The sequence below is a fragment of the Accipiter gentilis genome, chromosome 29, assembly GCF_929443795.1.
Source record: "Accipiter gentilis chromosome 29, bAccGen1.1, whole genome shotgun sequence".
Taxonomy (NCBI): Eukaryota; Metazoa; Chordata; class Aves; order Accipitriformes; family Accipitridae; genus Astur; species Astur gentilis.
The window spans coordinates 15967548-15995417 of NC_064908.1; the positions used below are offsets into that span (position 1 = coordinate 15967548).

At 44.2% G+C, this 27870-nt stretch overlaps 1 protein-coding gene across 7 annotated transcripts in view; it reads right to left on the reverse strand.

Annotated features, from left to right (window-relative positions):
- RAPGEF1 (Rap guanine nucleotide exchange factor 1) overlaps positions 1 to 21537 on the reverse strand; it is a 90433-nt gene extending 68896 nt beyond the window's left edge. For 6 of the 7 annotated variants that reach the window (XM_049832141.1, XM_049832140.1, XM_049832139.1 and 3 more), the window contains exon 1: positions 21283 to 21537. In XM_049832141.1, the coding sequence (XP_049688098.1) occupies positions 21283 to 21307 (25 nt within the window). In that variant the 5' untranslated portion in view covers positions 21308 to 21537. Of the gene's footprint in view, positions 1 to 19403; positions 19644 to 21282 lie in introns of all 7 variants that reach the window. The other variant, XM_049832137.1, reaches the window with a different exon arrangement.
- Positions 21538 to 27870: the final 6333 nt, after the last annotated feature.

Consider the following 27870-nt stretch of genomic DNA (forward strand, 5'->3'; position numbering starts at 1 on the left):
GCTTTGTTGAACAGAAGTAGATGACAAACCTCCAAGGAGGAGATTTTGCTTGCAGAACTCTCGCTACAATCCAGCGTCCTGTTCTCAAAATTGTTTGCATGTATTTCTTTTTTCACAGTTGGTAGGAGTGATTTTATTTTGTCATTTTTATTTATTTAAAGTACACTCCTGTGGTACTATAACGAATCAGGAAAGCAGAGGAGCTAAACCTGTTCCTCCAGCAACATAAACCCAACATTTTCCATTGTAAAGCAGAAATTCCTGTTTTGTGCTCTCCTGTTAAGAATCGGGTCTGCATTTGCAAAACGACTCCACAAAGGAGTGCCAGCTCCACTTCAATACTTTGTCATTCACGAACCCAGTGGAAGGGAAGTCAACTGTAGACCTAGCAGCAAAGCTCTAGGCTTACATTTAGACAATAGTCTAAACAAAGCCTAACCTAGCACCAAACAGGCATCTAGTTTTTACATATGAATGTGCAGAATATTTCTTTTGCCCCTTTAAGTCAAAACTGCCATCTCTGCGCATCCAAAATGACTATGTGATGTTTTTTTTTTCATTTTACACAGCCAGAAATTCATGGCACAAATGGATAAGAGGTGGGGATTCAGAGGAAGTGACAATTGCCATCAGTCACATGAAAAGCTAATGCAGGACACAAAAACATGTCAATATTGGTGGAGGACCTACCTGGATGACAGCAGCTCAATTCTTGATGTCACCATGAGTGGCATTAAAGGACAAAATGGACTAACCATGATCCTGAAGCCACATAATATTCCTATAATTGGCTCGAAATGCACTGCCAGTCAACAGGCAGCAGATAGTAAACAGTTTGGCAAAGCTGTCCAAGCAATAATCAGGCTACTGTGAAAGAAATGACCAATATTCACAGCAAATGACCCAGTATAACCGATCTCACCATCCCTAACAAGCTCTTAAGATGTAACAGTATGAATGCTTACAGTCACTTTCAGCATTTCAAACCAAGAAACCACTCCCTCATATTCTTAATTGCCTCCCACAGCAAGATAGACAGGGATCTGGAGTCTTCAAAAATTCTTACTAGTAGAGAAATCATCCCATTAATTTTCTAATATTAAGTCTACCAGGCTTATTTTATAAAATTACTAGCCAAACTAGAGTCCAACAATGAGATGATCTATTTGGAAATAATATTTTGCTTGGAGGAAAAAAGACAACACCGTTTTCATCTATAATACCCATAAATCACTTTATTTACAGACTACAGCTTGGGAACTCAGGGCCAATCTAGTGATAGGATTTCTCTTCTATTTGCACCATGTCAGCATCTGTTCTCTTCGTGTGAAAACAAAGAGCTGCCCAAGGACATTACAGCACTTTCATACCCTGAACCACCCATATCCCAAAGAGTCTGCATAGTTCAGTTAGTTATAAGCATGCTACATTTTGCATTTCCTACCATTTTAGTATTGAAAGTGTTTAGGTGAATATATGATAAAGCTGACTGGTAGAGCAGCTCTTGTTCAACTTCAAACAAATATAGAACACTTCTTTATTTGAAAAGCTGAAGTCAAATGCTCCAAGGCTTCTTTCAGAAAGTGATCATGCGGCAAAACGATGGGTATACAAGGTGAACACCAGTAAATACAGTCAAAAGTATGTCCTCTTCTCCCTAGACATGTTCCTACTGTTCAATTATACTGTGGTAGACATGGTTTGTTAGAGGATTTTCACACGCCTAAGGAGCCAAGTCCGGCAGTGATTATTTTTTTTATATAATTTAAATAAACATTTTACTCCAATATATACATAGTGCTTTTGAAGAGAAGCTCTGATTGTGCTGAATTACTTTATCAAGAAACAATCATCTCCAAGGTAAAAGGTAACAGCCAAGCATGAGAAAAATCATAACAGGAAGGAGAGAAATTATATTCCAGATATGAAAGCAAATGACAGTGCTTTCAAAGCATGCTAGGGGCTATACAGAGCCCACTTATTGCAGATAAGAGTTCAGACTGAATTTTGGAGGTCTAATCTGAAATACAGAAAGTCACAATACTCCTGGGGGTAAACAGCTCCAGAGAGCACCAGTGTTACAGGAAGAGGCTTCTTCTACCAAATGACCATCACTCTTACTTGAATTCACATCTTCTGGTTGTGTATTGACACAACAATCTTGCATTATCTTAACCTCAGTCTATCATTTTACCTCCACAGAAGCATAGACCAGAAAGAGAATTCCAAAGTTCAAGCCCATTCTCTTGCTGGATCATAAAAATCACAGTGTAACCGTATCACACAAAAGGTCACCCACTGGGACCCAATGCAAAACAAGGAAAACCAAAACAAGAAACCAAACAAGGGAATAAAACAACACAGAAAATCCTTAAAAAAGAAGGAAAATCTTTGAAATTATCAGTCCATCCTCTTAAGTGCTGTTAATTCATAATGATCTTGATTCTTCTAGCTAGTTCTAAATTTTCAACAAAGTATATGTCATTTTATTTAAAAAATACGACCTACATTTGAATTTCTGAATAAGAGCACAGATGTACACAACGCTTTGCATGTTAAATATGTGGTGTTATAGTGGCTTAAATTTCACACGTGCCCATCTTTTCAATGGCAAATCTGTTCTGACATCGCTTATTGTTACAGGATCTAAAAAATACAGAGACACAGAGAATGCCTAACATGCAAGTTTTGATAGCAAACAGGCTATCTACAGAGAGGCTCAACAGACAGAGAAGGAAAAAAGAGGCCGATCAGTCATCAGTCAGACTCTTTTTAATCAGGTTGAAACGCTTTGCGGCGGAGAGGGGGGTTCAATCTCTCCAATCCACATTCCCATCGCTCATGCTGCTTTCTTAATTAGCAGCAAGTGGACAACAGCTGTCAGTAGCCTGGAGGCCAGAAAGTTATCAGCAAAAAGGGGCACGTGTTAAGGAGAGAGACATGGGGGCACCCACAGAACAGGTCTGTTAAATGCGTGAGTGGTCAATACATGCAAGAGATCCGGCCGCAGCCGAAATGGCATACTGACACACGGCCTCGTACACTGACACCGAGAGGATGCTCTTCCTGCTGGCTTTAGTCTCGTCGTTTTAACATATGACTAACTGCAATTAATTTTTTTTTAGTAGTATTCCCATAACAGGAAAATTTAAACCGAGAATAGAAGGAAATGGGAAGGCCATCCTAATGTCTTGATGGAAATACATGGGGGTCAATTCAAAGGCACAGCGTAATAAAGTCTTCAAGACTGTTCCTGAGGTTTTAAGCATAAAAGTTGAAGCATAGGAGAGAGGGGGGAGAAAAGACGTTTTACTTAAATAGCAGAGAGAAACTTTAGCAGAAGATACAAACTTAATCGGAGACAACTAGAAACCATAACCTCAAACAGCACAAACCGAAAAAGCTCTACTCAGCCATTATTATTTGTGTATTAAATCCTACAAGCCCAAGTCATTGGCCCAAGTCACCTTATTGTGCCACATACAGACTAACGTAGATCAAAAAGAAATTTCTGTCCTGAAGAGGTGATACCCTCTGGTCAAGCCTTGTGCTTATCTGACAACACAACTCCCTGACTCCTTGGATGATCATGAGTCTCTGGATGATCAGGAAATAAAATAACCGCTTCCTTGTTGGATGTACTGATTACTGTCATCTGTGGCAAAGGGGGAACTCAATGCAACTGTAAGCAATAAAATGTATTCTTTAAATTTCCCACTCCCCATTACTTAATGAAAAATTGCCATCACCCTAACTTCAACTTCTTCAAAAAAGCCAGGCTTCTTTCAAATTTGGCTTTAACTTACCCAGAAAGCATAGACTTGGAGCAACTTTCTGAGGCCTGTCTGGCAGGCTGCAGTTCTGCCGGTTCTAAATATATATCAGCTTTCTGAGCTTGAACCTACACAAGGGAAGCTGGGCTGAAGATGGAAGCATTTCCCCAAGCTGCCAGTAGACTAGCAACACATCTAAAAACCCTCATCAAATTAAGTGCTTAATTACAACTTAGACTTTGAGACTCTGGAAATTAGGATAATCTTCTGGGAAATTTATTAGTCTCCCACAAAAGGAATTGCAACATACAAGCCAAAAAAAGCACAGAGCTTGGAGAGTGTCAGCCCATCAAATCACACCTTGTACTAGATTCCTCACCCTAATTCCCAGAGAATATGAGGTGAGATTTGCAACTTAATTTCAGGTTCTTGAGCCTCCGTAAAGATTAGGATCAACATAACCAGGAGGCTAAATCATGAAGAGTAGTCTCATGTAAAAAGTTGAAAAATGTTTGTTGAGAAGAGTTGATGGAAAGCTATCTGTGCATGGACCTTCTCACACTTGACTTGGTGAATGTACTAGAGGTAGGACCACTAAGGACACTGCTCAGAGAAGGTCTCAACACAGCCGTTCGCACAGCCACCTAAATTTTGCCAGCAAATCATGGCTACAGCCTTGCCAGCCTGCCCCGTTCCTCTAGGTGGCATGCTCTGTGCACACAATATTACCTGCATCTTCCCACAAATGGAGAGATGCCACCACGACACAGCACTACTACCCAGTGAGATCTCAAATGCCTTAAAAACATGAACTAACAACCCACTCATGGGGTATACAGCTCCAGTGATAAACTGAAAAGCCCACAGAGGCTCTCGGAGAAGTAGACATCATCTGACCAAAGTAACAAGTTAAATCATACCAGTAAATGAAACAAGGGCAGAAGTTGTGCTCACTACTCTCACCTCACTACAGACAGCACTTTCCATCACCACCCATCATGAAGTCAAAAGTACAGAATAAATGCTTGCACAATGCTCTAAAAATGTAAAGCTCTAGATAAACATTAAGCATTACACATTTTCCTTTTTGATTCATTAAATTATTGCATCAGGGGAAATTATTGCATCAAGCTCAAAATAAGCCAGAACACACCACATTTCCCATTGCTACCACCCTAATGAGCCATGGCCTGAGAACCAATTCAGCAGCAAGAGTAGCTCTGCTGCTTGGGCAGGATGTCTGTCCGTGTTCCTTTGCTGTGACATACGTACCCCTGTTTGCTGGCACATCCCTATACATCTCCAGGACAAGTCAGCTGAATCAAAACCTTGTGGCACAGGCTCTTAGACAGGATGCACTACAAGCAACATGAGTGTATGCATCAAAAAAATTGTAAACTAAGAGGAACAAAGGGCAGTAAGAGGTGACAAAGAAGAAATCATATCCTGGTATCAAAGACAACAAGGAACAATAGAAAATGAAAAGCAATTCAAACATAGACCTCAAATGTCGAACGAAGGAAGTAGCTGAACTTGGGCTGGAAGTACCTCAGAAGCTGAGCTAGGAAACTATTACATTGGGTTCACTTGTATAATATATCAGCTATAGGTGAAAGGGTTTTCCCCTTCAGTGGCTTATCTCTGCATACTCAGCTTCCAGACAGGTTCATATTCAGAGCACAGTACTTCTTGCTTACTCTCTTCTTCTGTGAGCCAAAGGTCAGCAGTTCTGCTACAGCCACCCATACCCAGGAAGAGCCTAGTGGAGCCCAGCACCTCCTCTGCTGCTCCCAGCTGGCACTGATCGGCGGGGGTTGGACCAAAATAATAATTTAATTTTCCAGAAAATGTCAACTACCGAAATTCACTGAAAAGTCGATTAATTCAAAACAAACTTCTTTTTGGTGGAAGGCTATCGAAATCTGTGTCTCAGTCTCGACAAAAGTCAGCTCTGTGATTAAAAACAGAGACAGACTATAACAAAAAAGTCCCAACTTACTGATTGGGAAACTCAGGACAGGGAGATGACTGCATTTCAGGTGTGTGCCCTGTCTAATACAGGCCTTGGTAGAAACCCAGTCTAAGTAACACTGGTGCTACAATGCTAGGAAATGCTAAAAGCTATGGAGCCAGCTGAGATGCCTACTTACAGAGTCAGAAACTGCTACATTAACTCAACATGGGATAAATCAAATAAATTTGTAACCTGGAGCAAGATTCTGGGGAGTGTCCAGACAAGCCTTTACAAATATTAACTAGCCTGAAGTTAAATACCTCTCTGTAAACTATCCTACAGACTCTGATACCATAAGAACCAGAAACTTCTTCCAACATAAAATTCTGAGCAAGTGAAAATATGAAAGCAGTTCTTGATACAGCATAACCACACTTCGGTGCTGATCATTTAAGCTTGCACTGCTTCCTACTGATATTAAGGCCTTCACAAGATTTTTCATATGGCTTACTCATAACGAACAGCTGCTCTGGCAACTGCTGGAGTCAGCATGTACTTCCTGCCTTCAAAAAAAGTCATCAATATAACTCAGTACAGAAAATCATACTCTCTTTTAAAACAATTCAAGATAGGGTTTAGATATCAACTGGCTACATGCCACCGACACTCCCTTAAACAATGGTTACACCCTCTATACAGCTAAAAATGAAATAGCTGAAAGGGAAGACATTTTATACAAGTTCCCAGGGTAAAACACATCTGAGAAGCACTGGTCTGGGACTGACATTGTTCTACTAAAAGAATAAAAATCTGAGTCCAAATCATATTTCCTTCACCACCTTCCCAGACTTGCACAAGAAGAAAACGCATCTGAGCTTTCCTTTTACACTTCCGGTGCTCTCTAACAGAACAAAATCCCAGCATTTTATAAAACTATTAAATAAATCAGAAGTGCTGCAGATTATGATTTACCCTTTTGTTAACATTGCTTCTAGCGCCAGTGAGACCATTTGCCAGCTAAGGAGAGGTCTGAAACTCTTTCAGTGTTGACTTTACATTGAATACAAATGTTGAGTGATCTGCCTGTATAGTGAGTCCTCAACCACAGAGATCTTGCATAGCAATGCTGCTTACAATACCGCCATAGTGAGACAGGGTGTCAAGACAAACATCATTGTATTAATTGCATCTGTTGATTAACCAGCCCAAGCACAGCCTTGTTTCAATCATAGGCTTTATAAGACAGTACTGAAATGTTACTGTAAGTGTTGAGATAGATGAGTCAACAGATAAAATACAAAAGCATTTGTAAGGAGACTCTTACTGGAGTAATTTGATAAGCTGCAGAGCTACACAAAATGATGGTCTTTATTGACGTAGCTTGCTCATATAGTCCTTAACTTGGTTTTATGTTTCAGTCTTGCTTTTTGCAAGCTTTCCAGTCAAAGCTAGGCAAACACACATGTACTGTTAACCTTTGCAAAGGTGAAAGATGGGTAAAGATGCATAACTAAACTGAAAATAGTTAAAAAGTTGTATTAGATACTAATCCTTCTCACTTGGGGAGTTTACAGTGGCTCTCCTCCGTATTTTGGAAGCTTTCCTTGACCTTGCGGAGTGAAAGACCTTTCAAACCACCAGACAAATACAACACTGGGGGCTCGGGGGTCTGACCAACGCAGGAAGCACTGGCCGCACACCACCAGCAAGCCTCTCTTTCCCTTCTTACTTGGCTGAAATGATCTCTGCGATGCCACGTAAGGTCAGTAGATTCAGGTTACTGAAAGAATGACATGTTAAACCTGATATCTCTCTCATCTAAAACCATCTGCAATTCATCTTTTAAGGCTGAGATTATTCATTCGGGGGGAATTATCCACTAATCAGTTTTTATCTCCAAACTAGGTCCTCACGCTTGCAGCTAGTCAAGAGCTCAGTCTGGCAGAGGCTTTGGTTCCCTCCGCTCCCACCGGAGGCCATGGTAACACAGAATAGTCTCCCACAGGAGAGCCTTTAAAATACATTTGATGGCAACTCTATGACAAAAGGCAGGTCTGCGCTAAGGAAACTGGCACCAATTTACGAGCCAACACTTCACGTAACCAAGGTACAGAGGCACAAAGCAAGGCTTCAAGTTACAAATTGCCTTTACTGGGCTGGGCCTTCGTTCTTGACATCTTCTTGCACAGGGAACTGCTGCGTGTGGTTTTGCCCCTTCATGATTATTTGAAGTAGAATAAAAACTAAGCAAAACCAGAATGCAAAACAGGAAAAGGAGGTAAGGACTCCAGTATTTTCCCCAAAATACACACGCACAGAAAGAGGTCAGCACTGACTTTTGCCTCTTAAGCACACTAGCCTAGCTGTTACGCTGTTCAATATTTGTCAGAGTCAAGTGTGAAACTCAAGAGAAGCATGTGGTCAAATGAGTCAATACCCTGGGTTCTACAAGTCCTTCTCCCCTACTTATTATAGCTCATCCTTTTGCTACAGCCCTGCCCCATTCCAGAAAAGCATTTCGTATCGACTGTTCATTTGCTATGAAAATGGCTCGTTCCATTCATTCACCCATACTATGTACCAGCATGAAAATCATTTATATCTCCATCTCCCAGAGCTGATATCCCTGTTCTGCAGGGGCTTCAAAATAAGATGTACCCTTCATTTGCAATTAGCATGCAAAAAAACCCCCAAATCCAGGCAGATAAGTCACCTCCTGCATTTTACCCAGAAGCCAAGGCAATTACTGCAAAACCTGCAGTTTGCATCAGTATACACAGCAACATAATATTTTGGTTTATCTAATTTTCAATTTTGAGGACTATGTAAAAACAAAAACAAAACCAAACAAAACTTAACTGCATTTCTCCTGACAAGCTAATTGTTGAACTGGCCAAAAATCATGTTTTACCTACTGCAAAAGAGAAACTCTGGAGATTCTTCAGCTAGTATGATTCAGGATAAAGGGCATTTTACAGCTGTACAAGTGAGAATATTTTGGGAAAGAGAGATGTTTTTAATTCCCTCTAGTTCATTTAATAAAATCTAAACGTCATAGTTTAAAATAATCCTGACAGACAAAGCAGGCCAGACCTTCTTATCCAATACAGTATAACCATGTACTGCATCAAAACTATTCTCTACCCTCTCCTTGGGTAAAATAGCAGGGGTGGAGAAAAAGAAACCATTTACACAGAAGAGCAGAAACCTCTCTACCCAGACCCATTTGTTTTATTCTGCAAGTATTGACAGATGAGTAATGAAAACTCTGCTGCAGACACAGGCTCTTCTTCAAAGCAGCATCAGTTAATAAACCACAACCACAGCTGCAAAAATATTAAGGAATTTAACTAAATGACTCCTTCAAGGGCACAGGATTGCAGGAGGAGCCAGTTTTTGTGCTTTGTTATCATCCCAAAGGTTAAGATCATAGTGTGCAGCATCAACACAAACCACTGTTACTTTTCTGGATATAAGAGCTCTGAATAACAATTTCATTAAGTGTATACTACCCAGTACTGATATCTCTAGCGTGATCTTTTTCTCCATTATGATAATATTTGAAACTTAGTATACCATGTTGCCAAAGCTTTTAGATGTGAAGTACCTCATCTGAGAAGTATTAAATGATAAAAACAAATGAAAATAATAGCAATAATAAAACCCACAGCCTGTTAGCTATCCCCACAGGACAAGCCACAGCACTGGTAACATTGCCGAGAATGGTGTTTTGCACGAGTTACCAACTTTGGATGCCAGACTAGGATCAGGACCTCCGATCAACAGCCATGTTAACAGCACATGCACACTGGGAATGATTTCAGAATCAGATGTGCTTTTACTTGATGGAAGAATTTTTTCTGGATCTTGCCAGCGGAGCTCAAACAGACTGGATGGCCAATGGCTGTCACCTTTGATGCTATCCCTTATATGAGCCCTAAGTACTTACAGACCTTGAGAAGTACCAAAACAATGACATAAGCGATCAACAACCTTCCAACATCGTTTTTGTTGTTACTAGCACTCTTATACACCCTGTTGCCAGAGTCTCTCAGGATTTATAGATAAACTCATCTGCCCAGCTGCCAGAAATAATCCCTCAGTCTCCTTGGTTTTCCCTTCTCTATCATGTTAACTTCAGCCAGAACAAAAAGTATAAAATACTCATTCAGGTGGTAACCTGAACACAGATAATTGTGGTCAACTGCCAGGTAAGCATTTTTTCCTTAACCACATAGTAGAAAGCCACAACAATCCCAACAACCCCAGGCAGCGATGCAGGTTACACCGAAGTCTGGTCCAAACGATGGTTTTGATCCCTTGGACCTTGGCGCTCTGCAGGCTGCCAGCCAAATGGAAGCTCAGAGAGTTCTCCTGTGTATCACTTGCGGTATATTTGATGTCTCCAGGGAGCCCTAGAAGTATTACAGTGAAATGTACACCTCAGATTTGAGGTCTAATGAACAAGGCTGTAATTCAGGATAAAACCTAAGAGTAAGAGCTGCCAATGCATATTTAAAGAATTTATACAAGTGCTTTCACCCGAGACAGACAGGAGCAAAACCATCATTGTTTAAAGACTACCTGGAAATATACACAGACAGTAATGAGAACCAAATTCTCTCTTTGCACGGTTTTTAAGGGTTCATTTGTCCTGCCATTTTTACCAGGATATTTCAGCTTCTAAGAGCAGCCTACCCTTCACTGTCCTCAATTGGCTCCTCTGAGCTGTCCCCAGAAGACACACATATTTGCTTTTTTCCAAAGGATTTTGCTCTTCCTTGGCATTCCCTGTTCCAGACCAACCAGTTCACAATCCAAGTAGTCTTTGTTCTAGCAGCAAAGGAAAACATATTTTTTTTATCAGTGTTTTTACCTTTCAGCCTGATGCTAAATCATCGGCTGATGGAATGCAATACCTTGCATCTCTCTGGGCTGAGCAGCACAAGGGAAAGCAAAGAAATTCAACTTTAAAAGGTCTAGTGTCTGCTTCATCTTTGGGAACTAACAGCAAATTAGATAAAAATGTTGCCAGCTCACAGACCCGCCACCAGCAGTGGGGTTAATATTAAGCGAGCTATTGCAGGCATCCCCTTTGTGGTACGTAACTTGGTTAGTTCTCTCAGCAGTGACTTGCATGTGAGATGGGATTTTTTTGGAGGCAAGGGGTCGGCTGTCTTCTAACCCTGGTTTCCTCTGCAGAGAGTCATGCAGTCTGAGGGGTGAACATCGCGGCCACACAGCACGTTTGCTTTAGCGCTGTGAGAAACAGGCAATCCAAAGCGAGTGTGGCAGTGAAGAAATGCCTTCTGCAGCACTGCCTCAACCAAAGACGTAGCAAGCCATTTGCTAAATCAATGTGTTCAGCTTCACATAACTATAGTATCAAGCAACATCTAAAATCTCTTTGAACAGCTTCCCAACAGGACAGAAACCTGCCCAAGGCTGGGATTCATCTCCCCCAAACTTAGCTGGGTAAATGCTAGGCATTAAGGTCTATGCCAGCCACGGTTACCACAAGCTTTTCCTATAGTCTCTGGTGAAAGATGGGCATTTCCAAACCAATATAACCAGTAGTAAATCCTTCTGACAACTGCTGGAATCCATGAGGAACTAGAAATTATTAGAACAAACATTATACAGAAATAAAAAATATTTTAGACTTTGTATACACAAAATTCTATCTATTTCAGTATAGGTGCAATTTTGAGCCAGCTTCACAGAACTGACTAATTTTGAGCAAGGATATTCTTAAATCACCATAAATCTCTCTTTTACGAATTTATCTTGCCTTCATAAATTTAAGAGGCAAAAGCTTAAGTGACACAATCATTTTTTAACTCATACAAGTGTGGTAGTACAAGTTTAGTGGAGAAATGAAGAGAAGTTTCTAGGCCATAAAGAATTTATATCTATTCATTCTTACACCTTGCCTATACATGAAGGTTGCATCAGTTAATCCAGCTGAGGTTAAACTACAGTAGCTCACTGCACAATTTTCTTGTATTTTTTCAAAATACAGTCAGATTTATTGCATGCCTGTGAATTTTACAGTGCAAGATAAACTGAGGCAAGTTTAGGCTGACAAAATGCCTATGCAACTGAATGAACATAAGATCATAACCTTAGTTAAATCATCAAACAGCAAACTACATCATCCAGGTCATATTTTTAAAAGTATTTTTAAAAAAGTATTTTTCTATGAGCAGCAAAACTAGTGAAACTCTATCTGCTCTTCTTCCAACACAAGAAATCTAGCCTCCTTGCATCTCCCTTGGCACCTCTCTGAACAAGAAGCACCACGTGTGTTAGTGATTCTGAAATGATGTGTGTACCAGTTGACACCGGATAGCCAAATGGAGTATGGGATGGCTACATTTTCCCTTTTGCCATAATGAAGGCACTATTTGTGGTCTCTTTGTTCTACTCGGTCTTCTATAGAAGATGTGCAGAAGTTTAAACAAATTTCTAATATCAATTCCTCGGCAAAATTTGCCTGAAATTGGCCAATAGGTCCAAGAGTTCTAACATAAGATGGATGACTCATCACTATTTCCTTATGAAAAGATGCTACAGATTAAGTAAGAGAGGTACAGACATTAAGAAGCAAGCTTACCTCTGAGCAGACGTGCCAAGTTATGCATCAAAACTCAGTAGTTCTTCTTTAAAGAGATACAGTACACCTGAATATCACAAAATTGGCCATATTTGAGAGAGCCAGCTCACTGTAAACAGTGTACTTTAAATACCATTCCTTATATTCATTAGAGCGTTTTAACAGGGTGGTTCTACAACTTTCTGAAGTGTCTCTCCTGTAAACTACAACAGACCAGACTGACAGAGCAGGAGACAGAAGTGCCACCATTTGCAGTAACAAAAACAGCTATTCACACAGCAAACAGAAAACTAAGCTGAAAACAGAAACTCCCCACCTCAGTTTGTCAGTTATATTCTCCTAGGTATTGCTCATAAAGATAAAAGATTTAAAACAAAACAAAACAAAAAAAACCCAAAACAAAACAAAACAAAAAACAAAACAAAAAAAAAAAAAAAAAAAAACAAAACAAAAAACCCCACCTCATGTGACTTTCAGATGCATAATGGTTTTAGGTACTGCAAATTTCTCCCATATAGTAGCCCTGGAGAAGCAATTCCATGCAGTAAAAGAGTAAACTCAACCCCTGCACCACTCTTACCATGCTCCATCAAAAATCTGGCATCAGACTCAACATATGATTTCACGTGACCTTTGCAAGTATATTCATACAGACAAACCACCTCCTGCACAAACCAGTGCTCTACATTTCCTGTAAGTCCCTGTAAATTCAGAGATGAGCTCTAACTAAAGCTGTTGGTAGATCTCCCTAGTTCCTCAAACTTACTATTCTTGTTTAATAAGGCTTCCTCTAATTAGAAAAGCAGAAAACATAGACTTAAAAAAATTAAGATGGAAAAAATATATCCAAACAGGGATATTTAATTTCTTCATATATGAAAGTTGCAGCACACATCGCTCACAACAATGAAATGCAAGGTTGCATTGTTAAGCAAAAAGTGGATGGGAACCCTCCGCACTTTATCTCCCCATATTCAAATTGACAAACTTACTATAGTTAGAGCACAAAATGAAAGGATAATGTATCACCCAGGGAAAACTGTGTTTCAAGCAGTATTGTCCTGCTAACTGAAGCCCACCATTGGATGGATTCACTGAGCACTGCTGTCTGGAATTGGTTTGAATGTACTATACAACCAGAACTAAAATATTGATTTCCCTGGGTGCCCTTTATTACATGCTGTTTGGTTTCTAAAGGAAACTTTCTAAATATGGAATTAATTCCTGAGGCTATTTTACCACCTCTTGGGCAGTATGGACAGGACAGATTGGTAGACTGAGAAGCACAATAAAAACATCAAAAGGTAGGGGATAAAACAACGCATGCTGTACGTTGTGAACACACTCCTTTTGCTCCCATTTTAATTATTAAAGACTACCTGCAAACTACTGTTTAACAGATATAGAACTACATATTCAGTCTTTTGGTAAAATTCTATCAAGGTTTAATCAACCAAGCTGCAGCATCTGCTTACTCCCAACTTTGGCAGCCATGGGTAACTATTCTTTGATTTTAACCTCTACTGATTTCTTCCTTTCTTTCCAGAAGCCCCCCCAAAAAATTATCATCTATTTTCTTTCAAAACCCAAGATTTTTGTACATGCGAGGGCTGAAATTAAAGATCTTGTTTAGAATATAAATGGGACTGGTTCAGTGAATATGTTAAATATGCAACAAAGGGCATCCCCACATGAAGCCTTCAGAGAGAAAGAATTGAGAACATCAGGGTGCAAGCAAGCTTTAACCTTTCTCCCTCAGCAGAATAATGAATTAGTATTTCCTTAAGAGGCACTGATGACCACACCAAGATGTTAACTTGAATCACAAAATGCACAGTATTTTCATGACACCAGAAAAGCTCTACATAAAGCAGCAGAGACTGTCACCCAGGTAAAGTAAGATAATGCAAAACATGCATTTGCTTAATTCAAAGAGCCTCAGCCCCATAATTAAGAATTTTCTTCTTTGGGTGCCACCCATGCTCACTTGACCCTCTCAGTGGTATAAAAGAGGAACCAAAAAAATGAAAGAAACCTGAAACCAAAATGCTAGCCAAGGCTTAGAATCTCCATACAGCTCTTGTCCATTCTGAAATCTTTTACCTTCCTAAATATGATGAAATAGAAAGCAAGTATAAGAGAACCAATTCTCCCAAATACTGCTGATATTGTATCTCCCACAGCACTAAGTAAGTGAACACTCTGATGTAGACCATCTTTTTATTATACTCGTTTCTATTCACTTCTTTCTTGCTCTCAACATGAAAACATTATCTTACAAACTCCAGAGAAGGTGAGCTATGGGAGCATCTAAAACAGCAAACAGATTTAACATCAAGAGACTGTTTCAAAGTTGAAGAGCTTTAACTGAAATACGCAACGCAAATAAAAGTACACCAATAATCTGATCCATCAACTTTCTCGGGTTGCTTCACAGAATATGTGGGGACATCACTTCTCTCTGACATAGATGAAATTGTTTGCTCTAGCAGTACCAATGTCATGCACCATAAGAAAAGATCGGAAATGTATTTTTAACAGTGGATGCAATGGGTCAGGTAATATAGCTGTAAATTTGTCAGGCTGCAGTAACGTGAATAGCAGAACTGCAGAGCATTCCTTTGGCAGCACGTCCCAACCTGCAGGATTCCTGCAGCTTTTCCGGATTGCTGAAATTCATCTTCTGTCTCTTTGCCTTGGATCAGACTCCCATGAAAGCCACTGGGAGCCTCCTCCTCGCCCGCTTTCCCTTTTTGTCATCTGTCTTTTCCTATCTGCTCTACTTGCACGCAACTTAGCCCACCATTCCCTCCTCTTCTAACATCCCTGGGCTGGGCATCCTCTCACTTCTTTTCTGGTCTTTTCAATCATTCCATCAACATCTCCACTTGTGATGTCCCTTTTTCCTTCTCTGGCCACCTTTTTATACACCTTGGAGTTCTGGGGCTGCAAATTCAAACTTGCAAAGGTGAATAAATTGAGTCTTCCTCCAACCAGCCCTCCCTGTTCCTCTAATCTCTACTAAAGCACTGAGAACAACACACTGCTCTTCATAACCATCCCCTTACCCCATTATGTTCTACAATATCTCTCAACTGTACACCATGAAAGCCAAGCTTTGGTTATTTAGACGAAACTGACAAATAACAAAGCTAATATTCTTGCAATAGGTGATTTTAATACTCCTTCCATACTGCTTCCATGACAATGGCTGAATCCTATAGTTTGCTAACCTTAATAAAGAAGAAAAGACAGATGTAACACCAAAGCAGAATTTCCCAAATATTCAGGCACTTACAACACAATAAATTTTCAACTGTTTTCAGAGAGAAAAGCCTATTTTGTCACAAATTTGAAAAGCTGAAGGATCCCTCTCCATGCACCAGCTTTTCTCCAGATAATGTAAAGTCTCCACAGGAAGAATACAAACTGGAAGGATTCATTTCACTGCTAAGCAACAGTACACAGAGGTCAATAGCTCTGCGAACTGGCAAAAGACTGCAAAACTCCAGAACTCTAGTTTCAGCAGAAAAATGTTGGGATGATTTGCCTTGGAGAATGGAACAAGTTATATCCTCTACACGTACCCAAACTGTGCAAAGTGATGGGTGTGGCGAGGAGCAGGAGACAGAAAGAAGGCTATTAAATCACCTTACCTGTAGCTCTGACATGTAATTTGTTGTTTTTAATATACTACATAGTTTCTGGAGTTTTATCTGGCACAAAGACAGGAGATGCTCTCTCTCATCTTACCTTTGCTGGTGTACAAGGATCTTCCAAATTTGATGCTATGGTAACAAACAATTCCAGTTATCACCTCTCAGTAGCCCAACTGAGAACTACCTAGACATATCCTGTAATACACATAATAATTGAGTGCTTGAATTAAATCTGATTAGCCATCAAATGCCTCTGCCAAGGAAAGGTATAACACCTCTCTAGCTTCTTTAAAATAAAGTCTAGAAAGTTAACACTTCATGTTCCTCCACTTGCAGTTAAGATGCTGTAAGCTTCTGAATTAAATGCTCTCCTTTCAAAGGATTTGTAAGTCAACAGCAAAGCTCATCAACAGCAAAGCTCATTCTGCAATTCTACCCACAGGCTTTCAACTTTGTAATAAATAAGGTGTTAATGTGTATATATTTTTTTTTTTTTTTAAAAGATCCACACCTTTCCCTCAGAGTCTATCTGCACTTACAGATAAAGAGTTACTAGAATATCAGCTGAGGTATCAGCTGCAATTCAAAACTTCCAGAAAGATGAACAAAACCCCCAGAAAACCTGAAAAAGCAGTTCCAGATTGACTCCCTTCCCTAGAAACAAATACCCAGGTTTCTTCCACTCATGCAGTACATTGCAACAAGTAAAGCCATGCTGACAGCCTACAGGTCCCTTACAAATAGAAAACTTTCTCTACAAGAAACAGACCTAGATGAGGGACATTTGTGTTATTATCTTGACTGACAGTGAACTTCCACTCATCTCTCTGCTTGCCAGGTTAGCAAGAGTCAGTAAGAGTTACCACCACATAAAAGTCACACCAATAGATATATTTAGTCATTGCGGTTCAAGGAAAACGATTGCTTGCACTGAAAATAAATTTAGCAATTGTTTCCAGTTTCTGCCTTTTCACTGACTAAGGCACAAGCCAGCTGCTTCACATTCCAGTAGACTTCAGCTGTCTTTTTTCTCCACTCCTTGTCCACTTCCTTCTTACAACTGCTATGACCATCTCAATCTTGCAGCAGTTATCCCGCAGGCTACATTTCTGAACGCTCCAGTCTTGAAGCTATGCAACAGAACACCTGTCAAGCCTACGATGACTTACAAAAAATGCAAAATTCTGCTCTTTGTGCCTTTTTGTAGGAAACACTAAATAGTGATCATCCTGGACCTGTATTTTGCCTCTACACAAGACTAGACTGAATCATTGATGCTTTTTAAACAAGTTACGATAAAACACACTTGCAATGTCACTATCTTAGCAGCATATAGTAGGAAATGCAGTAGGTGCTAAAAGCCCAAATAAGGAAGAATTGGAACTGAATTGCCTTTAGGGTTGTGAAGTGAGTCTTTAGAAGAGTTTAATTTCCAGATTCCAGGACAAGACATTTTACAGAGAATTTCTACTTTGTTTGAAAATGACCAGCAGAGCAGCACTTCCACTGGTCAACTGCAAAACTTCTCACTTGAAAGCCCTCACTTATACTGAAGAACACAGTACAGTGGGGAACACAGAACTCAGAATCATGTTAATTGGCGTGGAGGATTGTGGCCAAACATTAAGTTCCTATAAAGATGGGAATAATCTGGCCTCTTGAATTGTTTCTTCTATTTTGCTGTTTTCCTTAAGAATAGAGTTCTCCTAGGATAACCCCTAGATGTTTATACCACCAATACTCAAGGATGAGACAGACCTCAGAGGTGAATTTGCTTATGAGGTCAATGCTTATGAGTAAAAGGCGAAGACAACAGCATTTTCAATCTGCTGGGAATAAATACATCCAGTTGAGTCCTGAGCCGAATAGAGATAACTCGCTGCACTCCAGGTAGCTAACACGTGAAACAGTTACCTCAAACAACCTTCAGCAGACAGCTATTGAAAAAGCAAGCTTACAAGGGATATGAAAACCTTGCAAAAAATTACAAGATTAAGATTGAAAACATGAAGATAAACCTTCGAAGTATGGCACCCATATGTTCTTCGGTTTCAATAAAGGGCATTCTTGAATGGACCTGCTTCAAGGAAGAGCTTTTGTTTTAGACCTGATGGTGTCTAACTGCTCCCTTATTCTCCCTGAATGATGCAGAATAGCTCAATTCCCTGGAGCACATAATCCATCAGGTAAATAAATACAGGAATTCATGTATTTCCATGGTAACAGGAAACCCAAGCAGAATCTGTGACCTTCTCCACTCTTCCTTGGCATCCCTATTTAGGATTTTAGAACAAAACTGTAAGACTAACGAGGGTGGGAGCAAATATTTTCTGAAAGTGAAGACAAAATGTCACAGTTCTAGAGTAAAGAAAAATCAATGTTGGATGCCATTCCTTCTTTTCAAGTCAATGAGGATTCTGCTTTGAAAAAGTATTTGGAAGTCTCCTGGCTGGAGCCTAATAAAACAGGGGGTCTAATACTAGTGAAAACAAAATATACCATCTTATTCTACATTACCAGATGGCTCCCCTTCACTCCAAAGCAGTGCTCTGAATAGCTCTACAGTAACCCTTCTGTTGATTAAACAGCAGTACTGAGAGGCTCCAGAGGGAGCCTTGTTCGCTCTTGCTTGGTGGACAGGATGGTAGCTGTTATCTCTAATCATTTATTATCGTTTTTTATTAAGTGCCAACAAGGTGTTTCATTTAAGGACCCAGGGAGCAGATGTATGTAACATCTCTAGGGATCTAACCCTACAAGGTAACACTTTTCTTCCCAGCAGCCTGACTAGATGGACATGAGAGTCAAACCAAAGCCCAAGCCCATTCCAAAGTTTGTCAACATGGCTTGTTATCACGCAACAGCCTATTTTATTTACAACATAATGGGTTTTGCATGTATTTCCGTTCCCATAAGAAAAAAACAAACTCAAATGTACACAAATATGCAGACCTTAGACCTCATAGCATTTGTTTCGTGACTCTGTATCCTTTGTTCTGCTACTGTATACATTTTGACAAATATTATCCCAGAATTACTGTGGTATTACAGACAGTGTTTATTTGGTGACGCTATTAACTGAACTGTTTGTGTCAATCAGAAGCTCAAACACTCAGAAACAGTGATCAAGACTGTACTGCACTGAAACAGCTGGCTTCCAGCCCTCCTTCCCTCCCCTTCCCCACCTCTTCCCCTCCAGTTTATATTTGGACTAGATTTTTTTTTTTTTTAAATACCCTTCTTAAATGAAAATACAAGCAGTTGAAAGAGGACAATTTCCCAGATTTACAGTTCCTCTTGTTCAGCAAATCATCACTACGACACACACCCACTAGAAAGGATGCCTCCGCATCAAGGCTTCACCCATTGCATCTTCAAAACTGTACATTTACAGCACTGACCTGGGGACGGATCCTGCATGATGTCTTGAGTTCTTCAATGGGAGTTCAGTGTGTTGCAAAGTCGGGTCTCTAGGTTGCGCAGCGTATGATTTTTGTATGGTATTTTTGGCCTTTCTGTTCTATTGTTTATGGAACCGCACTGCGTTTGTGTGTGTCTACAGAGTCATCTTCCCGCGTTTGAACTCTTCACGCTGCTTCGCTGGTGTGGAGTTATATTTACTATTCTCACAGGGTTATTTACTGCACGCGAATAAACAAAACGTGATCACTTATTTATACATCTGTAATTACTGTCTACAGTGCTATCAGCATTTACTAAAATCCCAAGCCAAATTCACCTCTAGCATAAACAAGTGGCAATTATTTTAGAGCTGGCCCCAGGTCTATATATGCTGCTAACACCTTCCTTACTCAGTTACCCGCTTCCCGGACAAACAGTTGCAGTGATATACCAGTAAGCATTGAAAAGACATAGCCAGAATCCCAAAGCAAAGCGTTATGTTGCGATACTATGTAAGGGATCGTGCATCAGATTAACCTATGATATTTCTGGAATAACATTTGTCCCATGATGTGATGCACACTTGTTAGACAGTAACTTAGCGCTAAGAGCTGGAAACATGCCTACGTACTGCACTTAAAAGCCGGCTGCCAGGCAGCCAGACTGCTTATCCCTGGAGGCTGCTCCAGAACTCATATCGCAGGAGAACATATTCGTATGAAGTGCAGCGCAGAAGCCAGAACAAACCAGGATCGAATGATCGAAACCAGAAAGCACTGCTACCAACTTTACTCCTTTGAAACAGGAATCTTTCCTAAATCGGTGGCTGCTGTTCTGGAAAGCCTGAAGGCTGTACTTTGCACATCCCAACTCAGGCTGCTACCCTACATTCCCCAGTAGGAAACTGCCTAGCTATTCCTTACAATAAAAAATACAAAACAGCATTGATTTTTCTCTGCTAATTAAATGCAACATAATTAAACTAAATAACTTCACTGCTTGATTTGCAAAACACTAATTGAATCTTTAAACGTACTACTCCCGCTACACAGAAAAACAGGGGCATTCAACCATCTAAAGTGACAACTGAGAACCAGACACGACTCCAGAAGCACAGAGAGACAATATGATCGTGCTTGAGCGTTTCCTTGTGAGAGCAGAAGAGATCTCAGCAGCCTCCCCTGGCTCTGGCTCTAGGTGAGCACCCCGGGCAGAGGGGAGAGCTTTGCAAGAGAGAGGAAAAAATGAGCAAGTTCCCTCTGACATTTGCCCACGGACTCATCTTTTCTGATCTTGCACAAACACCAGAAGAGGAAAAAGTTGGAGAAGTTGCAATTAATCATTGCGTGTAGGCCCCAAAGCGTTGCAGTGCCCCGGCTTTGCTGATGCTTTGCTACACGGAAAGGACGGCAGGGGTGCGGGAAAAAAAAAAAAAATTAAAAAAAAAGGCGGGGGGGGGGGGGGGGAAGGAAAAAGCGGAGGAGAAGAGACAAAGCCTGACCCAAACGGCGCCCGGGCAGCCCAGGACCAGCCCCTGGCAGCGCGGCGGGGGCACCGGGCAGAGCATCCCCCCCCCCCCCCCCCCCCCCGCCGCTCCGGGCCCCAACCCTGGCCCCGGCCCGGCCCCGGGCCCCGCGCCCCCTTGACAGGAGCCTCCCGCCGGCCCGGGGCACCGAAACCCGCCGGGCGCGGGGGGCCCTGCCCGCCTCCCCCAGCCCCGCCGGGCCGCGCCAGGCAGGCCCGCGGCCGAGCAGCTCCGGTAGCTCCGGCGGGCCGCGGCGGCGGGGCGGCGCTGAGGGAAGGGCGGCGAGCTCGGCCACCCCGGCGGGCTCCCCCCCCCCCGCCCCGGGCCTCCCCGCAGCGCCCGGCCCGGCTCACCTGCTTTCTCGATCTTGCCGGACATGTCGGAACCGGGCTCAGGCGCTTCAGGCCCGGCCGAGCAGGTAGCCGGCTCGAGCGGCCGCGGCGCGGGAGCTGCCAGCCGCCGCCGCCTCCCGCCTGCTGCCGGCCGGCCGGCCGCGATCCGGGAAGGGCGCTGCGGCGGCGGCCTATGGAGCTCAGCGGCGGCGGCGGCGGCGCAGGCAGCGCCCGCCCCCCAGCCCGCTCCGCCGGGCCGCGAGGGGAAGAGGCGGCCCGGGGGCTCCCGCCGTACACGCTACACGCACCGCCCCGGGCCGCAGCGCCGCCTGCCGACCGCGCCGGGGAACCGCCGCCACGGCCCGCCGGGCGGGGTTGGCGGCGGGCAGGGCCGCGGGCGGCGGGCAGGGCCCCGTCCAGCTCCGGGCCTGAGGAGAAGGGGGGGGGACCTCGGGCTCGGGCGCGGGCCGGCGGCGGCGCCTCGGGGGGTGGGGGGGGGGTTCCTGTCAGGGACCGGCTTCCCCTGCAACTGGGGACAGGCGGTGCCCTCGGTAGTGCCCCCCAGCCCAGCCCGGGAGCGCTGACAGGGCAGGGCCGCGGTGGGTGCCGGCAGCGAGGGGCAGAGTCCTGAGGGAAACCCGCGTCCCCGGAGCCGTTAAGCGTGGCGGGGCGAGGAGCGGGACTCGGGAGACCGTGGAGGTCCGGGCAGCGTGGCGGGGACGCTCGGTACCACAGGGGCTGCTGCGGGCCCGGCTTCTCTCCGCGGGCCTCCGCCGAGGGAGGTGGGGGGGGGGGGGAACGCGAAAGAAAGAGACGTCCCCGGGGCCTCTCGGGCGGTTTTGTCCCCCAAAATGTGCGCGGGTCGGGGAAGAGCAGGGACCCGCCGTACTGCGCTGCCCAGCGTCCCGCCGACGCTCCCGGCCCTTCAGAAACTCGTCCGGCCTCACAGGCGCGCCGCCTTTTCCCAAATTCTCCGCTACGGCAGAATCTTTTAGGGCAGCCGGCAGCAAAATTACAATTAACCAAAGGGGAACGAGGGTGGGATTTGTGCAAACCCCGGCTATCTTTTTTAACTCAGACCGGACACTGGTGCTGCAGCTGCAGAGAATCCTCACAGCATCCTCTAAATCCCCCCAAATCCAGCACACGCAGCAGTCTCGGCTAACGGGAATCCAGGGTTGCCCAGCACCGCTGCTGGAAGCCCCGCAGGAGCCGCAGACGAGCGCTGTGCTCCAGCTCCCGGCTGCCTTACACCCATTGCTCTGGGTTTGCCCTCCTGACCTACACCTTGGTTTAAATTTGAGCCCAGGAAGCGGTGGCTGATCTGCTCTGCGGAGAAGTGGGTTTCCTCTAGCGGGAAGCGACAGCAGAGTTGGTGGGGATGGCCCTAGGCAACAATAAAAGGATTATGGTCCTATTTGAAAATTAACTCATTTCTACAACTTAATTAGGGACAAACGTCACAGCAGTACCTTGACTTGCAGGTAGTACCCTGTGCTACGGGCCAATAAACCTCCGAAGCCTGGTGAGCTGTCAGAGGCTGTTTACTTCCCCCTCTAACAAATAAATCATTCACGAGCCTGCTATTTTTGTAAGCTTTACACACAACTTTTAAAGTGACTTAATCGGCTTGTTTAAGCATCTCACACACCTGGGGCTGGGCACAAGCTAGTGGAGGAAATCTCTAAGAGGGACAGTATGCATCTTTCGCTCTTTTTTTTTTTGAGAGAGAGAGAGAGAGCGAGCGAGCACGAGAGGTTTGTGAAGAGTTCCTCAGTGTCTTTGCTTAATAAATCTAACCAGAAAAGATTTTGTGGCAGATTCTTCTCTCAGTTAGAGAGGTGTGAAAGGTAGCTGTCTTGTAGCCACACCAAGCTGTGCTGACTCACTCCTATTAGCGAGCGATAGTAACTAGGAGCCGTAGTGGGTGATGCTAATGCGAGCAGAGCCGATTGAGTACACCCAGGAAGCAGACAGTTGAAGTAAGAAGCTGCTATTCTTACACCCTCCGTTTTCAGACTTGGGCAAGGAAGAAGGAGCGTGCGTGCAATAATGTGTGATATGAACAGAACAGCTACTAAATTGGAAGGTCTTTTCATAGTTTCTGATATAAAAAGCCCCGTTCTGCCCATGATGTATTGCCTTTGAGGGATGCTGGAGTTTCTCTTGTGCTTTCTGCATTACGATGTAATTCACAAAGCCGGGAAAACCTGATGCTTCTAAATATCCCATTGAATCGGCTGGGGAGAAACGCCAGAGAGCTGAATGCGTCAGTGTGAATGTGTTGTTATGGATAGAGCCGGCACCAGGAGAGCGGGAGGAGAGCTGTGAAGAGAGACGTGACTTTTCATGCTGTTACAGAGCAGCGTGAGATCCTGCGGGGATGTTTCTTGCCGTAAGCTGCGGAGAGAGGACAGGGGATGACAGTAGCTGGTTACCTTCAAGAGGGAGCAAATCTGAAGCATCCTGCAAAGAGCCAATTTTTCAGGTGCCAATGCTACATCAGGAAGAAGAGGAGGAGAGTATGTCGGGTCCCGGTACCGATGTGGATACCTGCTTTGATATCAGATGAGAATACAGTGCTAAAGTTCACCTAGCAGCAAGAGGCATGCAAGAGGCGGGCAACAACTGGAGCTTCCTTCCCCAAACGTTTCTTTGCTGGGAGAAACTACCTAGCAGCAAACCTGCCAGCAACACTTGGCGGACGGTCGGTCTCTGCGTGCAAACCCCTCCAACTGCGTCTTCTTCAGCCTTGTCCACTGTGCTGACAGCCGCTAGCGAAGGCTAACAGACATAAACTGCAGCCCCACAGGGTTATTTCCTGCAGTGAGTCACTGAACGTTACAACTGACCCACTGAAGAGGGGAAATTGTGCAAGAAATGCCAACAAAATTATTCAGACGTGCAATTGGAAAAGAGCTCTCCTGCCCTCTAGTGCCCTTCCCCTCTCCCGGGCGGCTTCCTCCCACCCCAGCCTTTGCTCTCCTGCGATCCCCCGGCTTGTGGAGCCAGGACTGGGGGGATGCAGTGTCTGTCCCTGCAGAAATCCCAGGACGTAGCGACCATCCACCCCCAAACAAACACAGCTGTCCAAGTGGGTTTCAGTAGCGGGGAATAACTGGGCTTACATAGGGAAATGCAATTTAACCAACTACCTTCTTGCACGATGGCTTCCAGACCAGCGTTGGCCTTGATAACGTCGCTGGTCAGCGTGTTTGCAATTTGATTAAGACACAACCAGCTCCCTGTAAAGCCCTCGTTCCATATGCACAAGGATCCCCAACTGACAGATACACCAGAGTGACCCAATGTGCCCCTGCCACCACACATGCTCAGCCCTCAGGGTGGAAAGATTTGCAACTGGAAGGAGGTGGAAAAAAAAAATAATAAAATTAGTGGAAGCAACTAAAGCAAAAGGGCAAGATTCTCACCTCCTTTTAATGGATGCAACTCCTCTGAGGTCTTCAGTGGTGGAAAAAATAATAGTGAGATGCCAGTATACAGGGGAAGAGAGGAATTGTTCAGGGAAGAAGAAGAAGAGAGCATGATCGCGGGGGACAGGCTCTGGGTGAGAGACTCAGAGGAGCGATGCAGAAGGAAACAGATCTGGGAGCTGAAGTAGGCAAGGACAGAGCTTCTGTATCGGTCCCCTGGAAAAATATATACGTGATGTAGGCTGCATCAAACGTCATATAAGCAAAAAAGCACAAATAGGAGACCTTGATTTTGGGTACACCCTCACTTTCACCTCCTTGAGGCAGCCTCAGTGTTTTGCAGGTTTATTCCCGGTGCGACAGCTAACCGTACCTGCATGGTGGTCCCAGCTGCGGGCCAGACCCTGGTGTCCTACATCCTGGAATGAGAGACAAGCAATTATTTGGAAAGTTGATGGTCTGGGTGGAGGTTTCCCCCTGTGGATCCCCCCCCCTCGCTGCAGCCCGCGGCCGTGCGGGCTGGTCCCCCCGTGGGTGTCTCACCCTGCACCCGCACACTGCTGAGCCCCGGGGGGGGGGGATTTTCTCTGGTTCAGCTACTCTGACACGATTGACAGCACTTGCTTTCCACCAGCTTTTTCCTTTAAAAAAGGCAAGTTTGGGTGCTGACTCTAGAGGGCAGCATATGCCGGCACATGGGGCCGGGGGGGGCCGCCGAGCTGACACCCCCCTGTCCCTGCCGCAAGCCTGAGCCAAGCAAACTCTCCGGTACAAGGAGAAGGAAAAAAATCCCGGCACTGGGTGTCCCGAGGAAGCAGCCGTGAGGATGCTCACCAAAGGTGCATGCTGTCCTCTGAGCATCTGAGCATAAAAAAGGGGGACGAGGAGGCAGGGAGAGCCCGGACTGGGCAGTGAGTGGGTTCATCTCTGTCTGCAGGTGGGACATCCCAACCCTGAAACACCTCGATCCCTTCCCTGCTTGGTCACAGACTTTTGGGTTTGGGTTTTTGTTGTTGTTGTTCCCCAGACAAACCTCTGAAAGGGATGAGGCACCAAAACCAAACATGGAAAATCTCAGCCCAAATCCTCACCTGCTGCCCAGCCCCGTGAGCAGGCACTCCTGCCGAGGCAGGGCTCTGCAGCCGCAGACCCCCGGCCTTGGACTCATCGCTGGCTTCAGGAGTCCAAGACCAACCCAGACAGCCATGGAGGCCGGAGGGCAGAGACCCAACGATGCTTAGGACACCAGGGCTAGTGGTTTAACCAAAAAAACCCCAAACGCCAAACCCCCTGCACTTTCAGATCTGTTAAAGTGGCAGCTTAAAGTGAAGCTTTACAATGTCCCTCTCTTAGTCTTTTGTGAAAGGAAGTAAAGAGGAAAAAATCTTTTGGCCTCACACTGCCACAGGAGGATGAGGTGGATCTGAGGAGGAAGGCTGAGAAGAACTCCAGGCACTGGGATTATTAAAAAGAAAAACTGAGAGAGAGAGAGAGAGATTACAACTTTTGACAACCCCCTTGTACAATTAAGGTAATTAGGAAGGTGAGAGTAGAAGGAGAAAAGGCTATAAAGGTTCTTTCTCGGGCTTAATCTTATCCCTCTACTGGGGACTATATTTCACAGTGGAAAAATAAGCGTGTGAATCACCACGAAAATAGATATTGGCTGACACCGAAGGGAGAGGCTAACAAGCTGTCTGGTACCCCAAGGTGTTTCTGTCAGCACTTCCTTAGTGGTCAGACGTCTGGCTGTCCTTTCACCTCCCCACACAGGGAGGTTCACATCAATAGCTCATCCTTTTGGGGATTATTGAGATAGTGGTAGGTAATTCAGTAAAGATGTTTGCTGTGCATGGTTGGAGCTCAGCTGCTGACTTTGCTGACCAAATCATGTGTCCATCCTTGCTCTCCCTGAAGAGCAAAAGCCGCTCCGAGCAGGGACTCTGCAGCCTGTCCTGACTCGTGTGCTGTGGGTTACCTTCTGGCTCCGGAGTCTGTGTTGCTGAGGACAGGAAAGGTAGGAAGACCTGTCCTGGTTTTGGCTGGGATAGAGTTAATTTTCTTTCTAGTAGCTGGTATAGTGCTGTGTTTTGGGTTCAGTATGAGAAGAATGTTGATAACACACTGATATTTTCAGTTGTTGCTAAGTAATGTTTAGACTAAGTCAAGGATTTTTCAGCAAGAAGGCTGGAGGGGTACAAGAAGTTGGGAGGGGACACAGCCAGGACAGCTGACCCAAACTGGCCAAAGGAACATTCCATACCATGTGACGTCATGCCCAGTACATAAACTGGGGGGAGTTGGCCTGGGGTGCAGATCGCTGCTCTGGAACTAACTGGTCATCTGTTGGCGAGTGGTGAGCAATTGCATTGTGCATCACTTGTTTTGTATATTCCAGTCCTATTATTATTATTATTTTCTTCCTTTCTGTTCTATTAAACTGTCTTTATCTCAACCCACAAGTTTTACCTTTTTCCTTCTGATTCTCTCTCCCAGCCCACTGGGTGGGGGGGAAGTGAGTGAGTGGCTGCGTGGTGCTTAGTTGCTGGCTGGGGTTAAACCACGACAAGAGCCCTCTTTGCTTCCAGAGCCCAGGGGACAGTATATCCTGGGCAGTCCTTTCCACTTGCAAATTCTGAGGGCGTCTTCCCGGAGACACCGATGGTCCCAAGTCCATCACCATAGGATGGCTTGAACATCAGGTAGCGCAGCTGTGCATCACAGAGGCTGTAGACAGGCACCGTAGCTGGAGCTACAGAATTAAAGGAAAAAACAAAAACGGAAAAGAAACTGTGGAGATTTTTCTCAGACCACCAGCTGCTGCTGTTGCAAAGGGGATGGGCTGGGCAGCATTTCCATGTGTCATAGTGGTCCACTGGCAGCAAGACAGAAAGAGAAGTAACTCAACCCACTGAAAACAGCACCTGTGTGTATGCCCACAGCCAGCGGCCACCAGCTCTTACAGACCATGACCAACCTCTGTGCACTGAGCAAACAGAGGAGAGGGAAGTTTGTCCCATCATGGCACAGGCTTCTGGGTGCATTGGATCTGTGGGAAATATACCTTAGACTCTGCCTGGTACAACTGAATTTTTCCTTCGTCTGAAGCATCATTAAGGGTCACTGCTAAAGATGGGACACAAGGAGATGGACATGCTTCTTTGGCAAAACCCAC